This window comes from Mesoplodon bidens (genome assembly GCF_964165515.1).
Source record: "Mesoplodon bidens genome assembly, chromosome: 4".
NCBI lineage: Eukaryota > Metazoa > Chordata > Mammalia > Artiodactyla > Ziphiidae > Mesoplodon > Mesoplodon bidens.
The window spans coordinates 152674524-152696289 of NC_138160.1; the positions used below are offsets into that span (position 1 = coordinate 152674524).

General features: G+C 54.3%; 1 protein-coding gene across 16 annotated transcripts; it reads right to left on the reverse strand.

Annotated features, from left to right (window-relative positions):
* Positions 1–3788: 3788 nt before the first annotated feature.
* RNF44 (ring finger protein 44) lies at positions 3789–21057 on the reverse strand. Of its 16 annotated transcripts, none has more exons than XM_081232323.1 (12): positions 20968–21054; positions 19917–20090; positions 9106–9257; positions 8708–8897; positions 8361–8528; positions 7780–7956; positions 7514–7675; positions 7307–7431; positions 6903–6990; positions 6693–6814; positions 6457–6556; positions 3789–6253 (listed from the first exon to the last, which is right to left on the reverse strand). In XM_081232323.1, the coding sequence occupies exons 3-12, from the start codon at positions 9210–9212 to the stop codon at positions 6191–6193; spliced, it is 1302 nt and encodes a 433-aa protein (XP_081088449.1). In that variant the 5' UTR covers positions 9213–9257; positions 19917–20090; positions 20968–21054; the 3' UTR covers positions 3789–6190. The 16 variants fall into 16 exon arrangements, with proteins under 16 accessions (XP_081088449.1, XP_081088440.1, XP_081088450.1 ...); XM_081232314.1 differs by lacking the exon at positions 20968–21054 and adding an exon at positions 20827–20907; XM_081232324.1 differs by lacking the exon at positions 20968–21054 and adding an exon at positions 20649–20804.
* Positions 21058–21766: the final 709 nt, after the last annotated feature.

Consider the following 21766-nt stretch of genomic DNA (forward strand, 5'->3'; position numbering starts at 1 on the left):
AGAATTTGACATTGTCACTATTATTTTAGTTGTTCTAATAGGTGTAATAACCTTATTGTGGTGTAACTTGTGTATCCCTAATGGCTAATGGTGTTGAACGCAATAAATATCCTCTTTGCTAAAATGTATGTTGATGTCTTTTGACCATGTTTTAATTGGATTGATTTCCACTGAGTTTTGTGAGTTTTGTATATATATGACATGAGTCCTTTGTCAGATATGTGACTTGCAAATTAGGATTTAATTTTTTTTTTTTTTTTGCGGTACGTGGGCCTCTCACTGTTGTGGCCTCTCCCGTTGCGGAGCACAGGCTCTGGACGCGCAGGCTCAGCGGCCATGGCTCACGGGCCCAGCCGCTCCGCGGCATGTGGGATCTTCCCAGACCGGGGCACGAACCCGTGTCCCCCGCATCGGCAGGCGGACTCTCAACCACTGCGCCACCAGGGAAGCCCTAGGTTTTAATTTTTGATGAAGTTCAAGTTTCAGGTTTTTTCTTTTATGGACTTTTTCTTTTTTTTTTTTTTTAACATCTTTATTGGAGTATAATTGCTTTACAATGGTGTGTTAGTTTCTGCTTTATAACAAAGTGAATGAGCTATACATATACATATATCCCCATATCTCCTCCCTCTTACGTCTCCCTCCCTCCCACCCTCCCTATCCCACCCCTCTAGGTGGTCACAAAGCACGGAGCTGATCTCCCTGTGCTATGCAGCTGCTTCCCACTAGCTATCTATTTTACATTTGGTAGTATATATAAGTCCATGCCACTCTCTCACTTTGTCCCAGCTTACCCTTCCCCCTCCCGTGTCCTCAAGTCCATTCTCTACATCTGCGTCTTTATTCCTGTCCTGCCCCTAGGTTCTTCAGAACCATTTTGTTGGGGTTTTTTTTAGATTCCATATATATATGTGTTAGCCTACGGTATTTGATTTTCTCTTTCTGACTTAACTTCACTCTGTATGACAGACTACAGGTCCATCCACCTCACTACAAATAACTCAATTTCGTTTCTTTCATGGCTGAGTAATAGTCCACTGTATATATGTGCCACATCTTCTTTATCCATTCATCTGTCAATGGACACTTAGGTTGCTTCCATGTCCTGGCTATTGTAAATAGAGCTGCAATGAACATTGTGGTACATGACTCTTTTTTGAATTATGGTTTTCTCAGGGTATATGCCCAGTGGTGGGATTGCTGGGTTGTATGGTAGTTCTATTTTTAGTTTTTTAAGGAACCTCCGTACTGTTCTCCATAGTGGCTGTATCAGTTTACCTCCCCACCAACAGTGCAAGAGGGTTCCCTTTCTCCCCACCCACTCCAGCATTTATTGTTTGTAGATTTTTTGATGATGGCCATTCTGACTGGAGTGAGGTAATACCTCATTGTAGTTTTGATTTGCATTTCTCTATGATCAGTGATGTTGAGCAGTATGGACTGTTTTTGGTATCATACTTAAGAACTCTTCACCTAGCCCTAGATCCCAGTGAAGATTTTCATTTGTTTTCTTCTAGTTTCATGTTTCACCTTTAAATTTATGATTTTTTTCTTTTTGCTTATGGTTATCCAATTACTCCAGTAATATTTGTTGAAGAAAACTATTCTTCATTGAATGTTCCAAAATCAGTTGTTTGTACTTGTGTGGGTCTATTTCTGGGTTCTTTATTCTGTTCCGTTGATCTATTTGTCTATCCCTCTCGTGATAAACTGTCTTAATGCATCTCTACAGTGAAATATTGCAATCAGGCAGAGTGATTCTTCTCACTTTATTGTTTCTAAAAATTGTCTTAGCTACTCTGGTTTCTTTTGCCTTTTCATGTAAATTTTAAAATAAGCATGGCAATATGTCAAAAAAACCCCACAAAACTTTGCTGGATTTTAATAGGAATTGCATTAAACCTAGAGATTAATTTGGGAAGAAATGACAACTTACTATGCTGAGTCTTCCAATCCAAACCTGACATGTTTCTCTATGTGGGTCTTTGGCTTGTTTCATCAGTGTTTTGTAGTTTTCAACATACAAGTCTTATGTTTTGTTAGATTTACACGTTTATCTTTCAAGTGATTGTAAATAGTATCATCAGGTTTTAAATTTCCATTTCCATGTGTTCATTGCTAGTATGTAGAAATACAATTAATTTTTGTATATTGATCTTATATCCTATGACCTGACGAACTCATTTAGCTCTAGTTATTTGTAGATTCCTTGGAATTTTCTACATAGATCTTCATCATATCATCTACAATAGAGTTAGTTTGATTTCTTCCATTTTAATCTGCATTCCTAATTTCATTTCCTTTTTCTTGCCTTGTTGTGCTGGCTAGGACTTCCAGTATGATGTTGAATAGAACTGGTGAAAGCAGATATCCTTGCCTGTCCTGATCTCAGGGCTGGTAAGCACCTAGTCTGTAACATCATTAAGGAAGATGTTAGCTGCAGGTTTTTGTATAGATGATCTTGTCAAGTTTTATCATGAATGAATGTTGAATTTTGGCCAAAAAAATTTTTGCATCCATTGATGCGATCTGTGATTTTCCTTTCCTACAGGCTTTTTGAAATACTGAAAAAAAGCTTAGAGACTTCCCCATCTGACAATTCACTCAGACTGGGAACTCAGCTCCTACCACTGGTCTAGTGCACCATGCCCCAGTGTGCTCCAGAGAATGCAACTTGGCCTGGCATGTGGCCCAAGAAGCCCAATGTAGGAAATGCTGCCCAGAGTATGTATCCACTGCTAGAGATTTACAACACACATCAGCATAGCCAAGGCTCAGAAAAGCCCTGTGATATAGGCTGTTACCCTCAACATGGAATTTCCCGAACTTATCTTACCAGAGTCCTTTTTTGCACAAACGCCATTATGTTCCACAGGACTTTCTCTGAAACACACTTAGGGAACTACTCAGCTGAGTCTGACCCTTAATTTGCCAATGATCCAAAGGTTGAAAGAGAAGTCCCCTGACCAAGGTCACAGATAGTGGCATCACAGACAGGCACAACAGGTCTCCTGCCCCCGACCATGCTGCTTTGACATACTACAAGGTCAGCGGGCAGCCCTGCCATACCACACGCCACCATGGAGAAGAGGAACGTACCCACATCACCACTCTGGCCCCTTTAGTGGCTCTCGGGCCCTTCGTCCCCACTGAGCTTGAGGATGAGGGGCTCAAATCCTTGTAGGTTCAGTGGGGCCCATGGGTGGGTGGGTATGTAATGCAGGCTGGGCCAGTCATGCTGTTCTAGCTCCCTAACGGTAGCACACAGTTCAGGGTTGGGCGTGCAACCTGTTGGTCTGAGAAGACTCCAGACCAGGAATTATTAGAATTACTGGGGGGAAAAACAGTTTTTGCATGGAGATGATGCTACATTAGAAGAAACTGAGCTAGAGGTACCAGGAAGCACCAGGCAGAACAAAGTTGTAAGATGAAGAGAGACCTGGTTCCTTAGGACACGCCTGAGCCCCATCTGGTCAGGCTGAAGCAGAACCTCCCTCCAGAACTTAAATGACAGACTAGGTAAGTGCCGTTTCCCTCAAACCAGTTAGATGGAATCCTGTCGGTTGCCAACACAATCCTAATTTGCCCGTGAAGCAGTGTGGCCCAGAGCAAGTTGTCACTGAACTGGCCCCGTAGATCCCTCTCCTTCAGGAGGTATCATTTCCCCCAAGATTCCACAGCGAAGAACAATCTTTTCTGCCCCCCTCATCCCTGTCCCCTACCCAACCTCAGACCGACACCCCCACGCGTGTTTCCCATCAAAAGGACGAGAACACAGGCGGCCAAAGTCAGCTTGGGCAGTACTCGATATACATCATACATTTATTATTAGTGAATATCCCTCTGAAATCAGCAACAATATTAAAAAAAATAATGATTGCACTACTTGGTCAAGCAGAACTAGCAAGTTTCATTTTAAAAAAAGTACAAATCTGTTAAAAATTTCAATCAGTATACACATATATAATACAACATACTAGTTATGTTAAATGCTACAAACCAATGTGAATCCAATGGAATGGAGAAAACCACACATTTAAGCTTTAAGAACCATTTTTTTCTCTATATATTAGCATTTTCTCAAATACATACATGGGAAAAATGAGGTAACTGTAAAATGTGCAAGGAACAGGGCCCCCCAAATTACATATATTTATATATGTAATTTTATATATATATATATATATATATATATATATATATATATATATATATAAATAAAAGACCTTTCTTTCTAACACAGAACACAGGCGCTGGGCCCAGCCAGGGCTGGGGGACAGCACCCACTGTCATGCCTAGGCCAGAAGTTGGTAAATAAAAGAGTAAACAATGACAAGCCCCCACCACAGGAAATCATTGGTAACATGGCATCTATAGCAAGGTCGGCAAATCACAAACATCCTAAATAATTGTTTTATAAATCTTTTTTTTTAACTTTTTTTTTTTTTAAATGTTGTGTTTCCCCCCCAATAGCTGCTCGTTGGAATCACTGCTGCAGTCAATACACCATCCGTGAGCCTGTTTCCGCCTGCCCCAGGAACCGTTAAGGGTTTCGAAAACCTTTTTTTTGGGGGGTGGGGAAGGGAAGGGGTCGGAGAGGGTAGTTCTCTGTGTAAAACAGGTGGGGTTTCAACACTGCTATAAATATAGAAATGTCACCTGGAGTTATATACAGTAAGACTCTGGGTTTTCCATGGGGCGGGGCCAGGCTGATGGGGCCCCACGGCGGGCTTGGGGGAGGCGGGGGGGCCAGGGCCGCTGCGGAAGAACGAGGGTGGTTGGAGCATCCCTGAGGCGGCAGGCGCCAGGGGCTGCCTGCTAGGATGTGCCGGCCCCACACGCGGTTCGTTCGGGGCAGCAACCCCAGCGGGGGGTGAGGAAGAAACGGAATGGGACCCGGGTGGGCGAGGGTAGGGAGCTTGGCCAGACCCTCCGGGGGCTCCTCCAGGTCTTGGAGGGCAGGGCTCAGGCTGGGAGGGGGCCCCTGGAGGCGGGGTCCACACCCTCCTTGGACCCTGTCCCCCTGGGACTTCCCTGGAGACACGCCCAAGCAGGTGGCAGGCAGGCCCTGGCTAGAGAGGGAGAAATGCCCTGAAAAGCGTACGGTCCCGGTAGGCTCTGGGGACGTGTGCAGTACAGTGCATGGCAGTTATCAGCTGAGCACAGACCCCCCCCAACCCCCCCAACCCCCACCCATGACCGCCAGCCGCCCGGCCCCGCCCCAGCCGCACACATGCATGCAGACCAGGCGGCACCACCAGACCATTCCCTGCCCCTGGGCACCTGGTCCTGGTTGGTCCCTATACACCCCCCCCATTAAACCAAAAGAAAAGAAATTGTTTAAAAAATCCACACCCTCAAATCCTACACGTGATTTCGGGCCAAATGAATAAACAAAAACTGCTGCTCCTCACGTTCATGCAAAACGACAGAGAGGGGAGATCGGGCATGGGTCTGGGCCCTGTCACCGCCAGGCAGGGGCGGCCACCAGCAACACAGGAAATCACTCTCCCTGGCCTGGTCCAGGCCCCCTCAGGATACATGCCGCCCCGGGTCAGGGCCTGCCTCCCACCTGCTCGGGAGGTTGGCTCTGATGCCCTCCAGCCTGGGCTTGGGGCAGGAATGTTGTGCCCGAGGTGAGGGTCCTCTAGGGAGCCAGCCCCACCCCACAGCAACCTGGGTCGGGCTGGCTGCCTGAGTCTGTCTGGGGTCAAGGCAGGAGAACCCACTGGCCTCCTGCCACTGTCTGTCCACGCCTGTCAGTGCCACCTGAGCAGAGAGCACACCACTTCAGTGCAAGAGACCAGGCGACCCAGGACAGCACCCCCTTTGCCCATCCCGGGGCCAAGGATCTCCACCAGCCACACGAGGGGAATGAACCCCTGGCTCCCAGTGCCGGCAGGAAAAGGAGACAGACCCGAAGGCAAACAGGAGAGAGACTGAGTTAGGGACTCTCAGGCCGCTCCCTGGCGGGCGTCTTTTAGACTAGTGGGCAAACGGGGAGGGAGTCTTTGGAGCTTGGCAAATGCAAGGGCTTATTGCAGGGGCTTCTCTCGGGCTGACCCTGGCACCAGCTCTGGAGATGCAGGCAGGAACAGCAGGGCAGGCCTGGGCCACGCCCTCCCCGGCCTTCCCGGGCCCCCGGAGTTTCCAGAGCTTTGGGCAGGGTTCTCCTGGGTGGCTGTGGACCTCACTCAGCCTCCCTGGGCACCTCGGAAGCGTCAGCCCGACAAATGGGACACGTCCGGTTGGCCTGTGGGGAGCAGCCGCACATCAGGCTCCACTCTCACCGGACCCCCATCCCATCCGGGGCTGTTCCGCTGCCCGGTGGGGACCTGGCTCCCTGAGTGGAGCCGGAACTTCTGGATGCTGAAGAGGACACGAAGGGAAGCCCTCCAGTCCACCCTCCTCCCTCACCACACCAGGAACACCTGGAAGCGGGCGTGGCTACGTTACCTTCAACCACTTGTCGACACACTTGGTGTGGAACTCGTGGTTGCAGGGGAGGACCCGGAGCAGCTGCCGTGCCTCGAAGTCGCTGAAGCAGACGACACACCTGGGAGGAGGGCACAGAGCGTCACCCCCACACTGAGGGCGAGGGCAGGTTCGCGGCAGAGCACGAAGCACTACCCTGGGAAGACCGCACCCCATCTGTGCTCACAGATAGGCGGGAGGGGGCGCAGGGCACTCACAGCGTCTGCTCTGACTGGTGGCTGTCGGGATGAAAGCGGTATGATGGAAGCTGCTCGATGTCCGCTTTGGTGAGGCCGCGAGGCTTGGCGTCTCCCAGCCGCTCTGCCAGGTTCAGGAGGGCCTGGACGTGTGCAGGAGGGGAGGGTCAGTGGCAGCCAGGGCTGGAAGTCCCCCAAGCCCCCACCTCCCAGGACAGGGCTCCACGGGACCTCATAGTTCTCCATCTCCACGTCATCCACATCAAGATCCAGGCTGATGGTGGGCCCCATTGCTGTTGGTGACATTGGCAGCATCGAGCTAGGGGGAGATAGGTACGCGGGCCCGGGGTCAAGGTCAGTAGGCGTAAGGGGCGCAGAGCTGCTCCCAACTCCCGCCATGAAACAAAGCCCAGAACTCTGCACTGTTCACACCAGGGACCCCAGTGTCTGTCCCAAGATGTCGCAGTAGGGCAGGGAGCCCAGCTGGTGAGCGTGAGTGTGCATGTATGGTTTGGCGGGGATGCTAGGTGGCTCGAGAGGCCCCGGGACCCCACGGGGCTGTGTTTGGGTCTAACCACTAGAGGCCCCAGAAGAACAGGGTGCCACAGCTCTGGGGCAGATGTGCAGGTACTTACAGGAAGTAGGGCAGGAAGCTGGGGTAATACGGTGGTGGCGGAGGCGGCGGGGGTGGTGGCGGGAGCGGCTGTTGCAGGCGGTATCTCTGGGTGCTCAGTCTCCGGGGCATCATGTGGGAATATGGCTGCAAGAGCGGGGCCAGGTGCACGTCAGCCACGGGCCTGTCTCCCGGTCACCCTAGATCCTGGGTGGGGAGTGGCACTTACCACACCAAAGGACAGCTCCTGGTGCAGGGTATCGTGGGGCAGGTAGTGCAGGGGCACGGACGGGGACAGAGTTGGGCCCGGGGCAGAGGTGGAGTAGGTGAAGCTCCCCAGGGGGTGCTGATCCCCCCGCAGGTCCACGTCACTGTCGAGGCGCTGCAGGGGCTGGAAGAAGCAGGGGTGGGTCAGCAGTCAGTGACAAGGGAAGCCCCCACCTCCCTGCCCCACTTGCCATCCCCTCTAGCATCAGACCCATCGCTCAGACTCACCATACGTGGGTGCTGGGTCTGCAGCGACACAAACTGCCCAAGAGGCGCCATATGAGCGGGCTGGGGGTGTGGGGCTGGCGGTGGAGGGTGCAGGATATAGTGGTCACTGGAGATAAGGTGGGGGTAGGCCTGATAGGGCACAGGGAGCTGCTGCATGGTACATGCCTGGATCAGCTGCTGAGAAAGGGGGCAGAGGCTGGAGAATGTTCTTCTGGGCTCTGGGCTGGGTCTGCTTGTGGCTGGGCCAGGGGCCATTCCACCCAGCTAGCGGTCCCAATCAAAGGCCTCTGGACCATCCATCCCTGGCCTAGGCCTCCCAGGCAGGACGTCTTGCTCTTAAGGCCCACAGTTACCACTCCAAACCATAAAGCAGGCACTGGGAGCAGGGAGCTCCCTGAACTCTGAAGTGCCCTCCCACTGGACGTGAACGCACGTACGCCGTTCTGGATGGGGCTGTGGCCTGGAGCCGAGCAGACACTGACAGCCTGGATGGGCGCTGTAAGCTCAGCTCAGTCCCGACACTGGCCTGTGCCTGGGGCCTTCAGCTGGGGGCAGGGCAGGAGGCCCGGGCGCTCACTCACCGGGGGCGGGAGGCAGCAGAGAGGATAGTGCTGCCCGCTGAACATCACGGAGCATGCTGGGAGCTGCTGGGTGCTGCAGCCAGGGATGTGTTGGCCTGTAGGCAAGGGGAAGCCTTGGGTCGTCACTGTGGTGACTGTGTAGGACAGAGGGACAGGTCCCTGGTGCACCTGCAGGAGGAGAGACCCAGGAACTGTAGGGAGGCCACTCGGCTGCCCCCAGGTGAGAAGCAAAGTCCTGCCGGGCCAGCTCTGGTGAAGGTGAGGTCAGGGCTTGCTCCCTCTGCTCCTCAGACCGGCTCGCCAGAGGCCAGGGGCAGCGGGGTGTGGGCGTGGGGGGTTCTGCTTACCTGCTCGTGGAGATCAACCATGAACGGGCTCTGCTGGGAGGCTGGGTGCAGCATTCGGGGGCTCCCGCCGGCAGGAGCCGAGGCTCGGCGCTCCTCTACGGGGAGGTATGCTGGTCGGGTCGGCGGCTGCTGGGAGGGTAAGCGCTCATCCTGGGTAGGTGGGCTGGCCAGGGGGCCCTCACGGCCAGGGCTGCACCACAGAGAGGAAGCCCCAGTAGCACTGACGGGGGCCGCTCATTCACAGAGCATGGAGAGAAGCCAAGGTCACTACCCACTGGGGAAGGAAGACAGCTCAGGGCCCTGTGCCCTACCACCCCTGGCCCCTGTGCCCCAGCCCAGGCTGAAAGCTCCAGTACCAGGGGCTCCGGGCTCCACAGGACTGGGAGGTTCCCTCCTACCTTCCCCAGAGCTGGCCTGGGCTGCTGCTGGGTCCTGCAGAGAATCGCCGCTGACCCACAGGGGCAGAGGGCGGCCACCTAGTCACTGCCAGAGCCCATGGCTGCATCAGGGGAGGCAGAGGGGTGGAGGGGCTGGGCCAGGGCTCACAACCCTAGGAAGCAAACCAACAAAGGAACTAAGGTACAGAGAAGTCCAGTCCCTTGCTCCATTAGGGGTCGGGGAGACAGAATCAAACCTCTGCAGCCTGGTTCCAGAGGCCACTGATGCCCACCACACCCTGGGCTCCCCAGGCAGCGCTGCGCTCTGGCACTAGGGTTCAGGCTTGGCCTGCAGGGAGTCCAGGCCTTAGTTTCCTGCTCTGTGAAATGAGATCAGGGTCCGCCTCAGGGTAAGTTCAGAGGGCTGGCCGGCATGCTTCCAGGCCAGGGGGCTCTGGTAAGGTTCCCGCAGGGTGGGGTCTCCAGGAAAACCTGTCCTGGCGTGGGGATCTACAACTCTGACCTCTAGGTAACTGGGGCTCCTGAGGGGACTCCAGCTTCCTCCCTTCTGTCTGGTTGGCTCAAGATGGATTGCAAACAGGCCTGGGGCCTCGTTCTCCTTCCACTAGTAACAGGCGAGAGGGTCTGACTTGGTTCTTGCCCTCGGGGTTCCCAGTCCAAGCCAAGTCAGTACAGTCGTTCCTCAGTATCGACGAGGGATTGGTTCTAGGACCCCCACGATACCGAAATCCGAGGATGCTTAAGTCCCTTATATAAAATGGTATAATATTTGCATATAATCTACACACATCCTCCCATGGACTTTAAATCATTTCTACATTACTTATGATACCTAATACAATGTAAATGCTATGTAAATATGATGTAAATGCTATGTAAGTGACAAATTCAAGTTTTGCTTTTTGCAACTTTATGGAATTTTTTTCCCTAAGTATTTTAAATCTGCAATTGGTTACATCCATGGATGTGGAACCCATGGATAGAGAGGGCTGACTGTATACTTTCTTCCCATAATCTGTTCCCACAGTGCCTACCCAAATGGGACTTCACCTACTCTTCAAGTAAGGTACTGTTAGCTTCATTTTGCAGAAGAGAAAACTGAGGCTCAGAGACGAAAGGACTTGCCCAAGGCCTCACAATAAGTGTCAAAGCTGGGAGGTGGGCTGACTACCAGCCTCTTGCTGCACACTGATGCTGATGGGAAGGGGTCCAGCCCAAGGGTTCTGGCAGGACGCGATTAAGGAAGTCAACCTCTGGTGAACTGGTGGGTCTGGCGTGCAGCCAGGCCCTTTGTGTGTGGGGGGAGTGCATGCAAACCTGACCCAACACAGCCCCCAAGTGGGAGGTGGGGCTTGCTGAGAAAAAAGAGGAAGCAAGAACCTAAACCTAAGGGAGGAAGCTGAGTGAGAATGGGGCGGGGCAGGAGCTAGGGTCCAGGTGGGGGAAGTTGGGGGGACCATTCATTAACTCCAGAGGTTGGAATGAGGCCCTGGCAGGGAAAACTCTGGAACCTGTCAGACCCTGCAGTGCTGAAGGGCGCATCCAACAGCACCAGCCTTTGGCTGTTCCTGCCACAGGGAACCCTGCCTCCATCTAACAAAACTCCTGTGCTTCCTTCGTACCCAGCTTTAAGTGTCACCTCCCTGCTAACACAGCTAGGGAACCGGTGTACTGTCCCCTCGACACCTTGTTCCTTTCCTCTGTGCTGGGCTTTACGTGCATGGGCCCTGACTTTCCAGATGAGCCTGAAAGGGAGGCTCTTCACCTCATAAGACAGCACAGGGCCAAGGCCACAGCCACAGTAGAGCTGAAATTCACATTTCTCCCACCCAACCTGGGCTCCAGCACTTGGCAGAGGGGTGGGCAGGGCCCAGTGACCAGCTTGTGTCCAGCACAGGGCAGGCCTGATGTGGTAAATGCACACTGGAGAGCCAATTACATAGGTCTAAGGCCATGTCTAGCAGCAGTGAAGTTAGTGCCAATGATTAAAAACTGGGACATAAAAAAATCTGTCCTTTCAGTGTGTTGTGTGTCGGGGTGGGGAGGAAGGAAGCACAAAATCTGGTCCCACTGGGCCCTCATTTCTGCTTGACCCACCTCACTCTGGGCATGAGTTTTCTCTCCAGACCACCCCAGGCCCATTCCTGGCGTGCCCACCACAGGTGACTGGGGTCGTGAGTCCCCAGCGTGGGCCAAGTGCATATCCTTACACTCATGTGTACACACAGCCTCCTTGATTCCTGCTGATAATCCAGCCGAGCAAACAAAGGCCAAAAGAGACTCAGAGGAAACCCCTAAATAACTGAAACAACAGACTCCTGACCCACCCCAGATTTTTGGATCAGAATCTTTGGAGGGTTGGGGAACAAGGGCACCTAGATTTCTACTAAATTCCCCAGCAGTTTCTACAGCACAGGCAGGTGCTTGAGAACCTCTGTTCTAACTGACCTCAGAGATCCTGGGAGCCCACAGTCCTGCCTATGAGGAGTATTAACAAGAACTACAATACTTCCCATGTGCCATCCTGATAAGTCCTCATAGCAACCCTCAGAAGTATGCATGCTGAGGCTCAGAGAAGTGAGGTCCAAGGCCAGTCAGTTGGAGCTGTGAGTGCACTGGGACATGGCAGTGGTCTCAACTGCTCCTCTTTTTTTTTGCGGTACGCGGGCCTCTCACTGTTGTGGCCTCTCCTGTTGCGGAGCACAGGCTCCGGACACACAGGCTCAGCGGCCATGGCTCACAGGCCCAGCCGCTCCGCGGCATGTGGGATCTTCCCGGACCGGGGCACGAACCCGTGTCCCCTGCATCGGCAGGCGGACTCTCAACCACTGCGCCACCAAGGAAGCCCTCAACTGCTCCTCTTGTGCCAGGCTGTCTTGCTGAAGTCCGGGCAGTGTCAAGGCTCAGGGGTGCCGAATCACAGAGGCCTAGGCCCCATGGGAATATGCTCTGGCCAGACTCTTCAAGGACACCCACAGCTCAGGAAAGGAAGTGGCAAAGAGCCGAGAAACCCAACCACCAGACAGAAGGCCTCTAGCTGTGACTGGTGGTGCTAAAGATGACAGTGTTGACCCTTGCATTCTTACACACAATACCCTGACTTCTGGCCAGAGTCTTGGCTGAGGATTGGGCACATCGCCTCCCCGCTCTGAGCCTCAGTTTATTCATCTGTAAAATGGGAATAGCCCAATAATCACCTCCCAGGACTGCTCAAAGGCCGCTGCAGTGATTTGTAAAGCTTAGGTGTGAATGATCACTATCAGAAAATATGACAGGCTGACCTTCACTCTCACCCCCCCAAGCAGCTTAAAGATGCTATTTTAAGCTCTGCAGGAGGCAGCTGGGAAACATGCCTCCCTCAGGGAATATCCCCTCCCAGCTGGCAAGGGAGGGGACCCTGGTTCTTGACTGGAGACAGAGATGGGCCATGGGGAAGTCACCCACTTCACAGTTGAGGAAACTGAGACCAGGAGAAAGAAACTAACTTGCTGCAGACCACAAAGCCAAAGAAGGACAGAACTAGTCCTGGCTGGCCCCCTAGGCCCAGATTTCCTCAACCCCTGACTCTCATTACCATCAGTAACCTCAAGAATTACCTAATGCCAATTCTCTACTGCAGGCCCTAAAGGCGATCAGGAGATCTTTCTCTTTCAGGCATCCTGACTAGACCTATTGTGGAAAGAAGCAAGTAAGGCCCAGAGCTGGAGCAGCAACTTGCTCAAGGTCAAACAACAAGGCCACCACCTAACTGCTCTGCCTTTCACCACACCTCCTCTGCGCTGGGCTCTCAGTGAGGTCTCCGTAAAAGGGTCTTGAGGGCCCCTAAATCCAATCCTGCCCAGAAGCAGGGACTGCACCTTGCATCCACCCCCTCCCCCAGGAGGCAGCCAACTCCCTACTTCCTATCCCCATCCTGGTCTAGGGAGACCCTGACATATCATTTGGGCCTGGGGGCTGTTTGCAGGTACAGGGACTGTTTTGCAGATAAGCCAAGTCAGGCCCCGAGAACAGGAGCAGACTCAGGGAGGCTGAGAAGCCCCCCTCTCACCCCTCAAAAAAGAGGCGGGTTGGACCCAGCACTGACTGGTGGGCAAAGCAGAGCTCCCCAACTGTGGTGCCTGGAGGCAGCTGAGAGCAGGACCACCAGGCTGTGAGCTAAGAGTTGCTGGCCAGCCCAGACTCCCTGGGTGACCTTGGTCAAGGAAATCTTCCCTTCTGTGAGCCTCAGTTGCCACAACTGTAAAATGGGAGTGGAAATCTCTCCTTCCCAGAGCTCCCAAATAAAGCCACAAGAGGCAAGACGCAAAAAACCAGGTGGTCACATTACTGGGGGAGGAAACCAGTGTTCCTGAGGAGCAGGCCCCTCCTCAATGTGGGCCAGGAGCAGGTTGCGGGGTTCGGGGAGCTTCCTCAGCCATCCCTCCCTGGGACTGGGGACGGGGGTGGGGAGGACGTGGTACAGATACTCGCCCAGAGAGGGGCCTCCCTCGTCCCCCTCTCACTCCTTTGTGCCGGGCTCGGAGGGACATCGGGGGCTGGAGGCCATACTGCGGCGTCCGGGCCAGAGCGCTGTGACTTTAAGAGCCGAGGATCCCGGACCATGTGCTCGGCGTGAGACAAAAGCAACAACAAAGGAAGTGGCGGCGGCAGGGGGAGGGGGCGGCTCCTTCCTCTCCAACCGCAGCGCTCTGCCTCTGGAGAAGGGAGCCTCGGCCTGGCCTTGGGGGCGCTGGGGGTGGGGAGGGGTCCCGGATTCTAGAGGCCTCGCCGTCCCCCCTCCGGACTGCCCGTAATTAACTCCTGCAGAGCCAGCTAGATCACAGCCCTCAGTCCCAGGGGAAGGGGGGGCAGGAGTTACAGGGATGCGGAAATCGGGAGCTGGGGGCTCTGGCCCCGACTCACCTTCGGCCGCCTGGCCACACGTTGACTCCTTTGTTCCCGATCTAGGACGGCCAAGCTGGGCAGGGGGCGGGGGGGTGGGAGTGTGCTGCCTGGACCCTTTAAGAGCCCCCGCCCTGAGGAACAATGTGATCCCTTCCCCACCCCCCCGGTCCGGGGGCAGTCCGGCTCCTTCCGGGCCCCTCTTTCTTTGTTGTCCGTTCGCCGGGCGTCTGCCTCGCGATGCCCACGCGCGGTCAGTCTCTCGGCCCAGGCCCTCGGGGAGCGGGAGGCGGCGCAGGACGCGGCCGGGTTTGCGCAGCTGCCGGCGACTGGCCCTTTAAGAACTGTCCGCGGCGGCAGCGGAATGTAACAAACCCCACATTTGATTCACAACATTCGAAACAGCGGGGTCGCGCGCCGGGCGGGAGGGGGGCTCGCGGGGGCGCGCCGGGAGGTTCCGGCAAACAGTAGCCTGCTGCTCCCTTCGAGGGCCCCGCCCCTTGCTAAGAGTTCCGCCCCTCGGGGGCGCCAAGAGCCAATCATTCGCCGAGACTCGGCACGTGATTAGTGGGCCGCCATCTTGAAAAGCAGATTTTTTTTTTTAAACCTCCTCTCGCCCCCACCTCCTCACTTAAAGTGCCCGCAGCCATCAGAGGAAAGGGGCGGGGCCACATGGTCTGACCTAAAGATGGGAGACCCCGCGGTAAGCAAGACAAATTGGCTGTAACTCTAACTTGCTATGCAAACTCACAAATCACTCATGCTTCTGAGGCTCAGTTTCCCCGCCAGAGAAGTGGGTCCCGCCGGGAGAGCCGCAGCCCGGACTTACTGTGTCATGGTCCCCTCCTCGGGACGGCGCCTGGGACACAAGTACAATGGACCTGACCTTCGACGGGGAAGGAGTGGCTCTTAAGCCAGTCCGAGTGGTTAGGAAGGCCCTAACAGCCCTGGGCCGGCAACCTCCCCGGAGATGACGTCAGCCCCGAAAGCTACTGCGCCGCGATGACATCATGGCCTGGCCGCATCGCATCTCCTTGTTTATACTGCGCGGTGGCTTTAAAAAGTTGGGAGGGGCTGGATTGCCCAACGAGCCAATAATGGGCAACCCATGCAAATAAGCTAACGCTTGTCGGGAAGGAGGATTGGCTCGGCTCGCGTTGACGTTACAGAGACATTTAACCACCCCGCCCCCAGCGTGGCCAGGGAAAAGGGCGGGGAACAGTTTGAAGCTGGAGCAGCAGTCGTCCCGCGCTCTAATTACTCTAGGCGAGGCCTTGGAGAGCTCCCTGCTTAGGGGGATTGGGGAACTAAACCTAATGAAGTCTTTAGTTTTCTACTGTACTCCTCCTAGCAATTATGAGACGGATTACTACAACCTGCCCATTTTACAGATGGGTAGCGAGAATCAAGAGGGGTGTCATTCACCCCAGGTTACACAGCGAGGAAGAGCGCCGAGCAGATTACTTGAACCCAAGCGAAAGCCGAGCGTCGTTCCCCTTTGCCTCGATGCCTCCCCAGGCAGACATTATACAAAGTGGGGTATTATCTCTGCATCGATAGCAAAAAAAAAAAAAAAAAGCTGGGAGCTGAGAACAGGTCAAATAAATTATGCATATAATCAATAACTGGACTCCTCTGTATGCAGCTGCACTGACACAGGGCTACCTCCAGCACAGCCCTAAACAAGATACCAGCACAAAATGTTAAACATTTGTTAAGCCTGTGTGGTGGGGTTGCTGGGTGTGTGTGTGTGATTTTCCATGCTTCTTTGGTATATTTCATAATCCAAATTTAAAAACTGAAAGAAAGATTCTGAACAGAGTATAACAGTATCAATGTTTTAAAAAATTGGATATATACAGTGTCTGTATATAGAATATTTCTGGAAGGATATACAGGAGACTGATTAATAACTGTCCTCAGGGGGAGCTGGAGGAGCACTGGGTCAGGATAGACTGTTTATTGTACACGCTTTTGTACATTTGCTCCTTCAAAACAAAACAAAACAAAACTCTATACAGTATAACCTACTGAAAATTCTAAAGAAAATTACTGTGAAAGAGCATGTTTTAAATATTTTAAGCCATAAAAAACTTGTGTTCCTTGGGCCTCCCTGGTGGCGCAGTGGTTGAGAGTCCGCCTGCCGATGCAGGGGATACGGGTTCGTGCCCCGGTCTGGGAGGATCCCATATGCCGCGGAGCGGCTGGGCCCGTGAGCCATGGCCGCTGGGCCTGCGCGTCCGGAGCCTGTGCTCCGCAACGGGAGAGGCCACAACAGTGAGAGGCCCGCATACCGCAAAAAGAAAAAAAAAAAAAAAAAAAAAAAACTTGTGTTCCTTTAGAGTCAGAAATCCCCCTTTGGAAAGGGTATCCAGTGGAAACAATCCAGAAGGAAGCTGGGGAACAGACATGCTTATCCCAGTGTTGTTTAGACCAGCAACAATCTGACACCACAATGTGGATGGCGGCCAGCAACACAATGACTGAAAATGGTACCCACTCGCTGTTTGCATATCTCTAAGGACAGAAGATCAAATTCATGATGCAGTGCTACAGATGTTACCTGGAATGACAAACTCTATCCATCATAGTTAAACTACGTGTGCATGAGAATAAATGGGGTTGCGTTTCTCTAACCATCTCCTTATCAGCAACTCTCCCTTCTCCTAAATCCCTTCCAACCTTTTGTTTTTCTCACTCTGTAAGAGCAATCAGAAAATCCCACATTCAAAGTGCCTACATTGTTAAGACCACCCCCCTGCTTGCCTGTGTAGGGATAGAACCTGCAATGGCTCCCTAATGCCTGGCTTTCAGGGCTGTGTTTAACAAGACAAGCTTCCCTTACCAAAGTTTTTTTTTTTTTTTTTTTTTTGCGGTACGCGGGCCTCTCACTGCTGTGGCCTCTCCCGTTGCGGAGCACAGGCTCCGGATGCGCAGGCTCCGGATGCACAGGCTCAGCGACCATGGCTCGGCCCAGCCGCTCTGCGGCATGTGGGATCTTCCCGGACCGGGGCACGAACCCGCGTCCCCTGCATCGGCAGGCGGACTCTCAACCACTGCGCCACCAGGGAAGCCCCCCTTACCAAACTTTTCAGGCTCACCTCTCCCCAGCCTCTCTCCCACGACCATGGCAGTGCTCCCTCTGGCCTTCCCTGCCTGAGATGCCCTCTCTCTTCCTTTCTACCAATCTATTCCTCTTTGTCCCTTGAGGCTCGGCTCCCATTTCACCTCTTATAGGAAGCTGGGAAGTCTCTAGCCTCCAGCTTGTACTGAACTCCTCTGTCTCTGAACTCAGGCCTACATACACCCTGACCTTCACTTCATGCCATTTAATTTGCACACAACCCTGTCATGATTGCTTCGTGTCTCACTCAATAATCTCCTCCTGGGCTTCCCTGGTGGCCCAGTGGTTAAGAATCCACCTGCCAAAGCAGGGGACACGGGTTCAAGCCCTGGTCCGGGAAGATCCCACATGCCGTGGAGCAACGAAGCCTGTGCGCCACAACTACTGAGCCTGTGCTCTACAGCCCGTGCACCACAACTACTGAGCCTGCGTGCCACAACTACCAAAGCCGGCGCACCTAGAGCCTGTGCTCTGCAACAAGAGAAGCCACTGCAACGAGAAGCCCGCGCACTGCAATGAAAAGTAGCCCCCGCTCACCGCAACTAGAGAAAGCCTGTGCGCAACAGCGAAGACCCAACGCAGCCAAAGATAAATAAAGAAAGAATCTCCTCCTCGCGGAAGAGGATTCAGCATTTTTAACTGCACTGACATTCAGCCTTCACTGAGAGGCAGACACCACAGGGGTAACCAGTCTCATTTTATGGTTGAGGATCTGAGGCTCAAGGAGGTGAAGTGACTTGCCCGAGGCCACAATGTGAAAATCCTTTACCACTCCCCACCCTCAGAAAGCGACTCCAGTAACTACTCCACAATCCAGTTACTCCTTTGAAGCCACCAAGCCTCTGACTGTGCCATTCTCTCAGTCTAAAATGTCCTCAACACCCCTACTCACCTCTGGCCAAACCCTGCTCAGCCTTTGGGGCTCAGCTCAAAGGCTGCCTCCTCGGAGCCTCTCCTGACCATCTCCTGGCTTCTTCAATATACGGCATGACTATTATCACACCACATCAGGATGGCAGAAGGTATCTCCATGGGACTGCTCTCTCTACCCGCAGCAGGGCCTGGCTCACACTTCCTTGGATGCTCAAGGAAGGGACTCTGTATTGCCCTTCCTTGCCCCTGATGCTTCAGGGCCAGGAAATCCTTGCCCTGCGTTCTCTCATGCATGACCCTCTGGTTTACGCCCCTGGGAGGCCCTCAGTAAATTCCCACAGACCTTTGGGCTCCCCCCAGGACCGGAGGCCAATAACACATCTCCCTCTGAAAAACCTTGCTGGGTGCATGCAGAATCACTCTGGAGCAAGAGGGAAGGAGGCTCAATTTTACCAGATTTCCCAGAGAAGCCAGAAGTCTGGACTTTCCTCTCAGGTTCACTGACAAGTCTTATGCTTTGGAACCCCAACGTGGGCCCAAGGGCCTGCATACCTACTCTGTGCCCCATTCTTATCACCCCACCCCCACTCCCTTGAAGGCAGGTTCTGTTACTTTCACCTTACACAGATGAGGAAAGTGGCTAAGGAAATGACTCCCCTTGCCACAGATCCCAGAAGTGTGGCCCAGGTGGGGGTGGTTCACTCTTGCCCAGGCATCTGCCTCGAAGCTCTGTGGAGAAATCAGGGTTCTAGAGTCTTCTGCATGATCTGGGCAAGTCCTACCCTGATCATCTCATTGGTCCTCCCAATGACCTAAGAGCTAGGTACCAGTGTTTGCTCCAAGAAGCTTGGGCAAGAGAGGATATGATTCACCCACCGTCACACAGCCATCAAGGGGCAAACCTGGGATCACATTTTAAACGAACATTAAGTTTGGTGCATGCAACGCAAATGCCAACACAGGGTCCCCAAGTGTTGCTCAATAATCAAAAGCACAGATGTCCTGGGGCAAGAGACTCTCCAGATCCCAGAGTGGAAGAGTGGCAGAGAGGGATTTGAATCCTGGTCCCTCGAGTGCAAAGTACTGGATGCTACAATCCAGCTTCCACTCCCAGGCCTCCTCTGCAGGAGATGGGAGGGATTCTGTGCAGGCAGGAAGAAGGCAGGGTCATGGGTTCCTGCTGGGGCCCTCCCCTGCTCCATCTGCCTACCTAAGACCTGGACAGCTGGCTGCCTCCTTCCCTCCATCAGGATCAGAAAGTACTCCACTCCTTTATTATAAGACCCCTCAAACTCTCCTCCAGATGCAGGGCCTTCCCAAGTGGAGCTGGCAGAACACAGAGATTGAGGGACCATCCAGGGACACACAACACAGCCTGGTAAAGCCAGCTCAGGACACAGACCTCCCTGCTACCCCAGGTCATCAGACTTGAGTCTCACACTCCAGGCTGGGGGTTGACAGGCCCCCTGCCAAGTCCTCTCTGCTCAGGGCAGGCCTGAACACACCTGAGCCCCAAGCTTTGTCTCCCCTAAAAAGCAGAGGCTGTTTGTGCATATGGGGGAGGGCAGAGTGTCTGTAAAAGGTGTTCCCAGGTCTGGGTTCAGGGCTGCAGCACTCTGGCTCCAGCTTTGAGACTTGGTCACTTATGTGGTCTCACTCTTCCTCAGTCTCATCTGTAAAACCAGGATGATGACAACACTAATGACAGATGACATTTACTGAGCACTTAGTGTGTGTAGCACTGCTGTTCATCTCCTATAGGCTACTGAGGGGGCAGGCATACACTGATGGTTAAATACAGAGCCTCTGAAGCCAGCCCACCAAGGCTTGGACCCTGGCTCTGCCTTTTATCAGCTTGGTGACCTTGAGGAAGTCACCACCTCTATGAGGCTCACAGTTTGTCCAGGTGTAAAATGGGGGTGATTATACCTACCTCAATGAGTCAATAGTGGCTCTCACTTGTGTGTGCATCTTCGGCGGTACCTGCCTGGCTTTCTGGGCCTGGGTCTGCGCTTGAATGTGTGAGCTTTGAGGGTAGGGCGTTGGGAGGGGCTCCCCTTTCTGACTACCTCCCCGCTGTAGCTCTCACCACTGGAACCCGCAGGGTCTGCAGAGGAAGGAGCAGGTACGGTCACCACATCATCCGGTGATGAAAATCGGGGGCTGTAAGAGTGGGGGTGCCTGGTAGACCCAGGGAGAGATGAGTCCAGCCAAATTCCCCATTTTCCCTCTATCCAAGGCCAGTTTCCTACACCCATGTCGCCTTCCTGCCCCCGACACCATCTCGACTCGGGCTTAATAGCCCTCAGGCAACAGAAGGTGTGTGACCTTGGACAAGACACAGACCCTCTGGAGCCCCCGCCTTCCTACGCCCTCAAAGCAGTAACCAAGCCGCTGGCGCGCGGCGGTCTGTTCACCGGACCCGCAGCCGCCCCAGGGCAGGGCTCGGGTCGCTCTGGATCCCCAGCGGCTGGGACAAGGAGCGCTGGTAAAGTGTCTGGGACAGCCGAGAAGAGGCCAAAGGACTGCAGCTCTGTCCCGGACGCCTGGGGCCCAGCCGAAGCCGACACTCGCCAGGGGTTGCGATCGGGGCATGAGTGGGGCGCAGGGCACGCTGGGACTCGTAGTTCCCAGGGCCTCCCCGTACTGGGGCTCTTAGACCTACCGGGTGGAGCAGCTCTGGCTCCGGGTCCCGGGACAGCGAGCTCCGGCCCTGAGGACGCAGGCAGCGGCCTCGCTGGAAGTCCCTGTGCTACACTGCCAGCCCGCGGCCGCCCCCTATCGCTCCGTCTCTCTGGCCCCGCGCCTGGGGCGCAAGGCGCAGGGTCCAGGCCGGGCGTTACCTGGGGCCGCGGCGGGGCTCCACCCCCACCGGGAGGCCGGCGCGTCGCTCCCGCTGCAGCCGGGGGTTCCGGTCCAGCTGCGGTTCGCGCCGCCTGCCGCGGCCCCCCCTCTGGCCCCAGGCAGTTGAACCGTCCACGAACCTCTTTGCCCGGGCGCGCGCACGCGCGCGCGGGTTCCACGCCGACTACGCAGCTTCACCCTCCCTCCCGCGCGTGTATGGAAGTACCTGGACTGCACCAAGCGCGCGGGAGCGGAGGGTGGGAGGAGGAGGAGCGTGTTTCGGCCGCGCCCACTCAGTGTCCGGCGACAAAGGGCGCGCAAGGGCAAAGAGTCCAGGGCCTGGCCTCCCAGCCGACCCCTTACTACTGTGTGCCCTTGGCGAGTGACTAAATAGGAAAGATAATACGACTCCGTGGTCGTTCAAAGAACCTTCCCTTTGCGGACAGTTTGTTCCCCTCCCTCAGCCTCGGAATTGTGTGTGTGGGGTGTGCGTGTGTGTGTGTGTGTGTGTGTGTCAAGGATCGATATACAAAGAGCAAAGACTATGGGTTCAGCAGTTCTTGGTTCCTCCTTTTGTGTCGTTCTCTGAGCTTCAGTTTCTTCGTCTGTGAAATGTGAGCGATGATACCGTATGCCTTTGGGCGGTAGGGAGACTAGTGATAAGAGAAAGCCCACGCCCATGGCTAGAGCTAGCCTGGACCAGAGCGTGACTGATACCTGCTCAGGCCGGGCATCCCCATTCCCAGAGGGGATCCCCGCCGCCTGCATCCTTGGGTATAGTTAGCCGGCGAGGACTACAACTTCCAGCGCGCCCCGCTCTGGCTGGGTCGTTCCGGGAGTTGTAGTCCCTGAAGTCCTCACCTCTCAGAGGCTGTCCTCAGGAGGCCCCCTTTTCTCAGCCCAGGACTTGGCACCTCTGCAGAGGGCCGATTTGTTTTT

Coding starts and splice junctions, on each gene's coding strand:
- RNF44 (XM_081232326.1), bottom strand. CDS start 9,212: ATGCAGCCATGGGCTCTGGCAGTGACTAGGTGGCCGCCCTCTGCCCCT. Junction 7,957..8,360: donor TCTGCTGCCTCCCGCCCCCG/GTGAGTGAGCGC, acceptor CCCCTTTCTCAG/CAGCTGATCCAGGCATGTAC. Junction 6,991..7,306: donor AGCTTCCTGCCCTACTTCCT/GTAAGTACCTGC, acceptor ATCTCCCCCTAG/CTCGATGCTGCCAATGTCAC.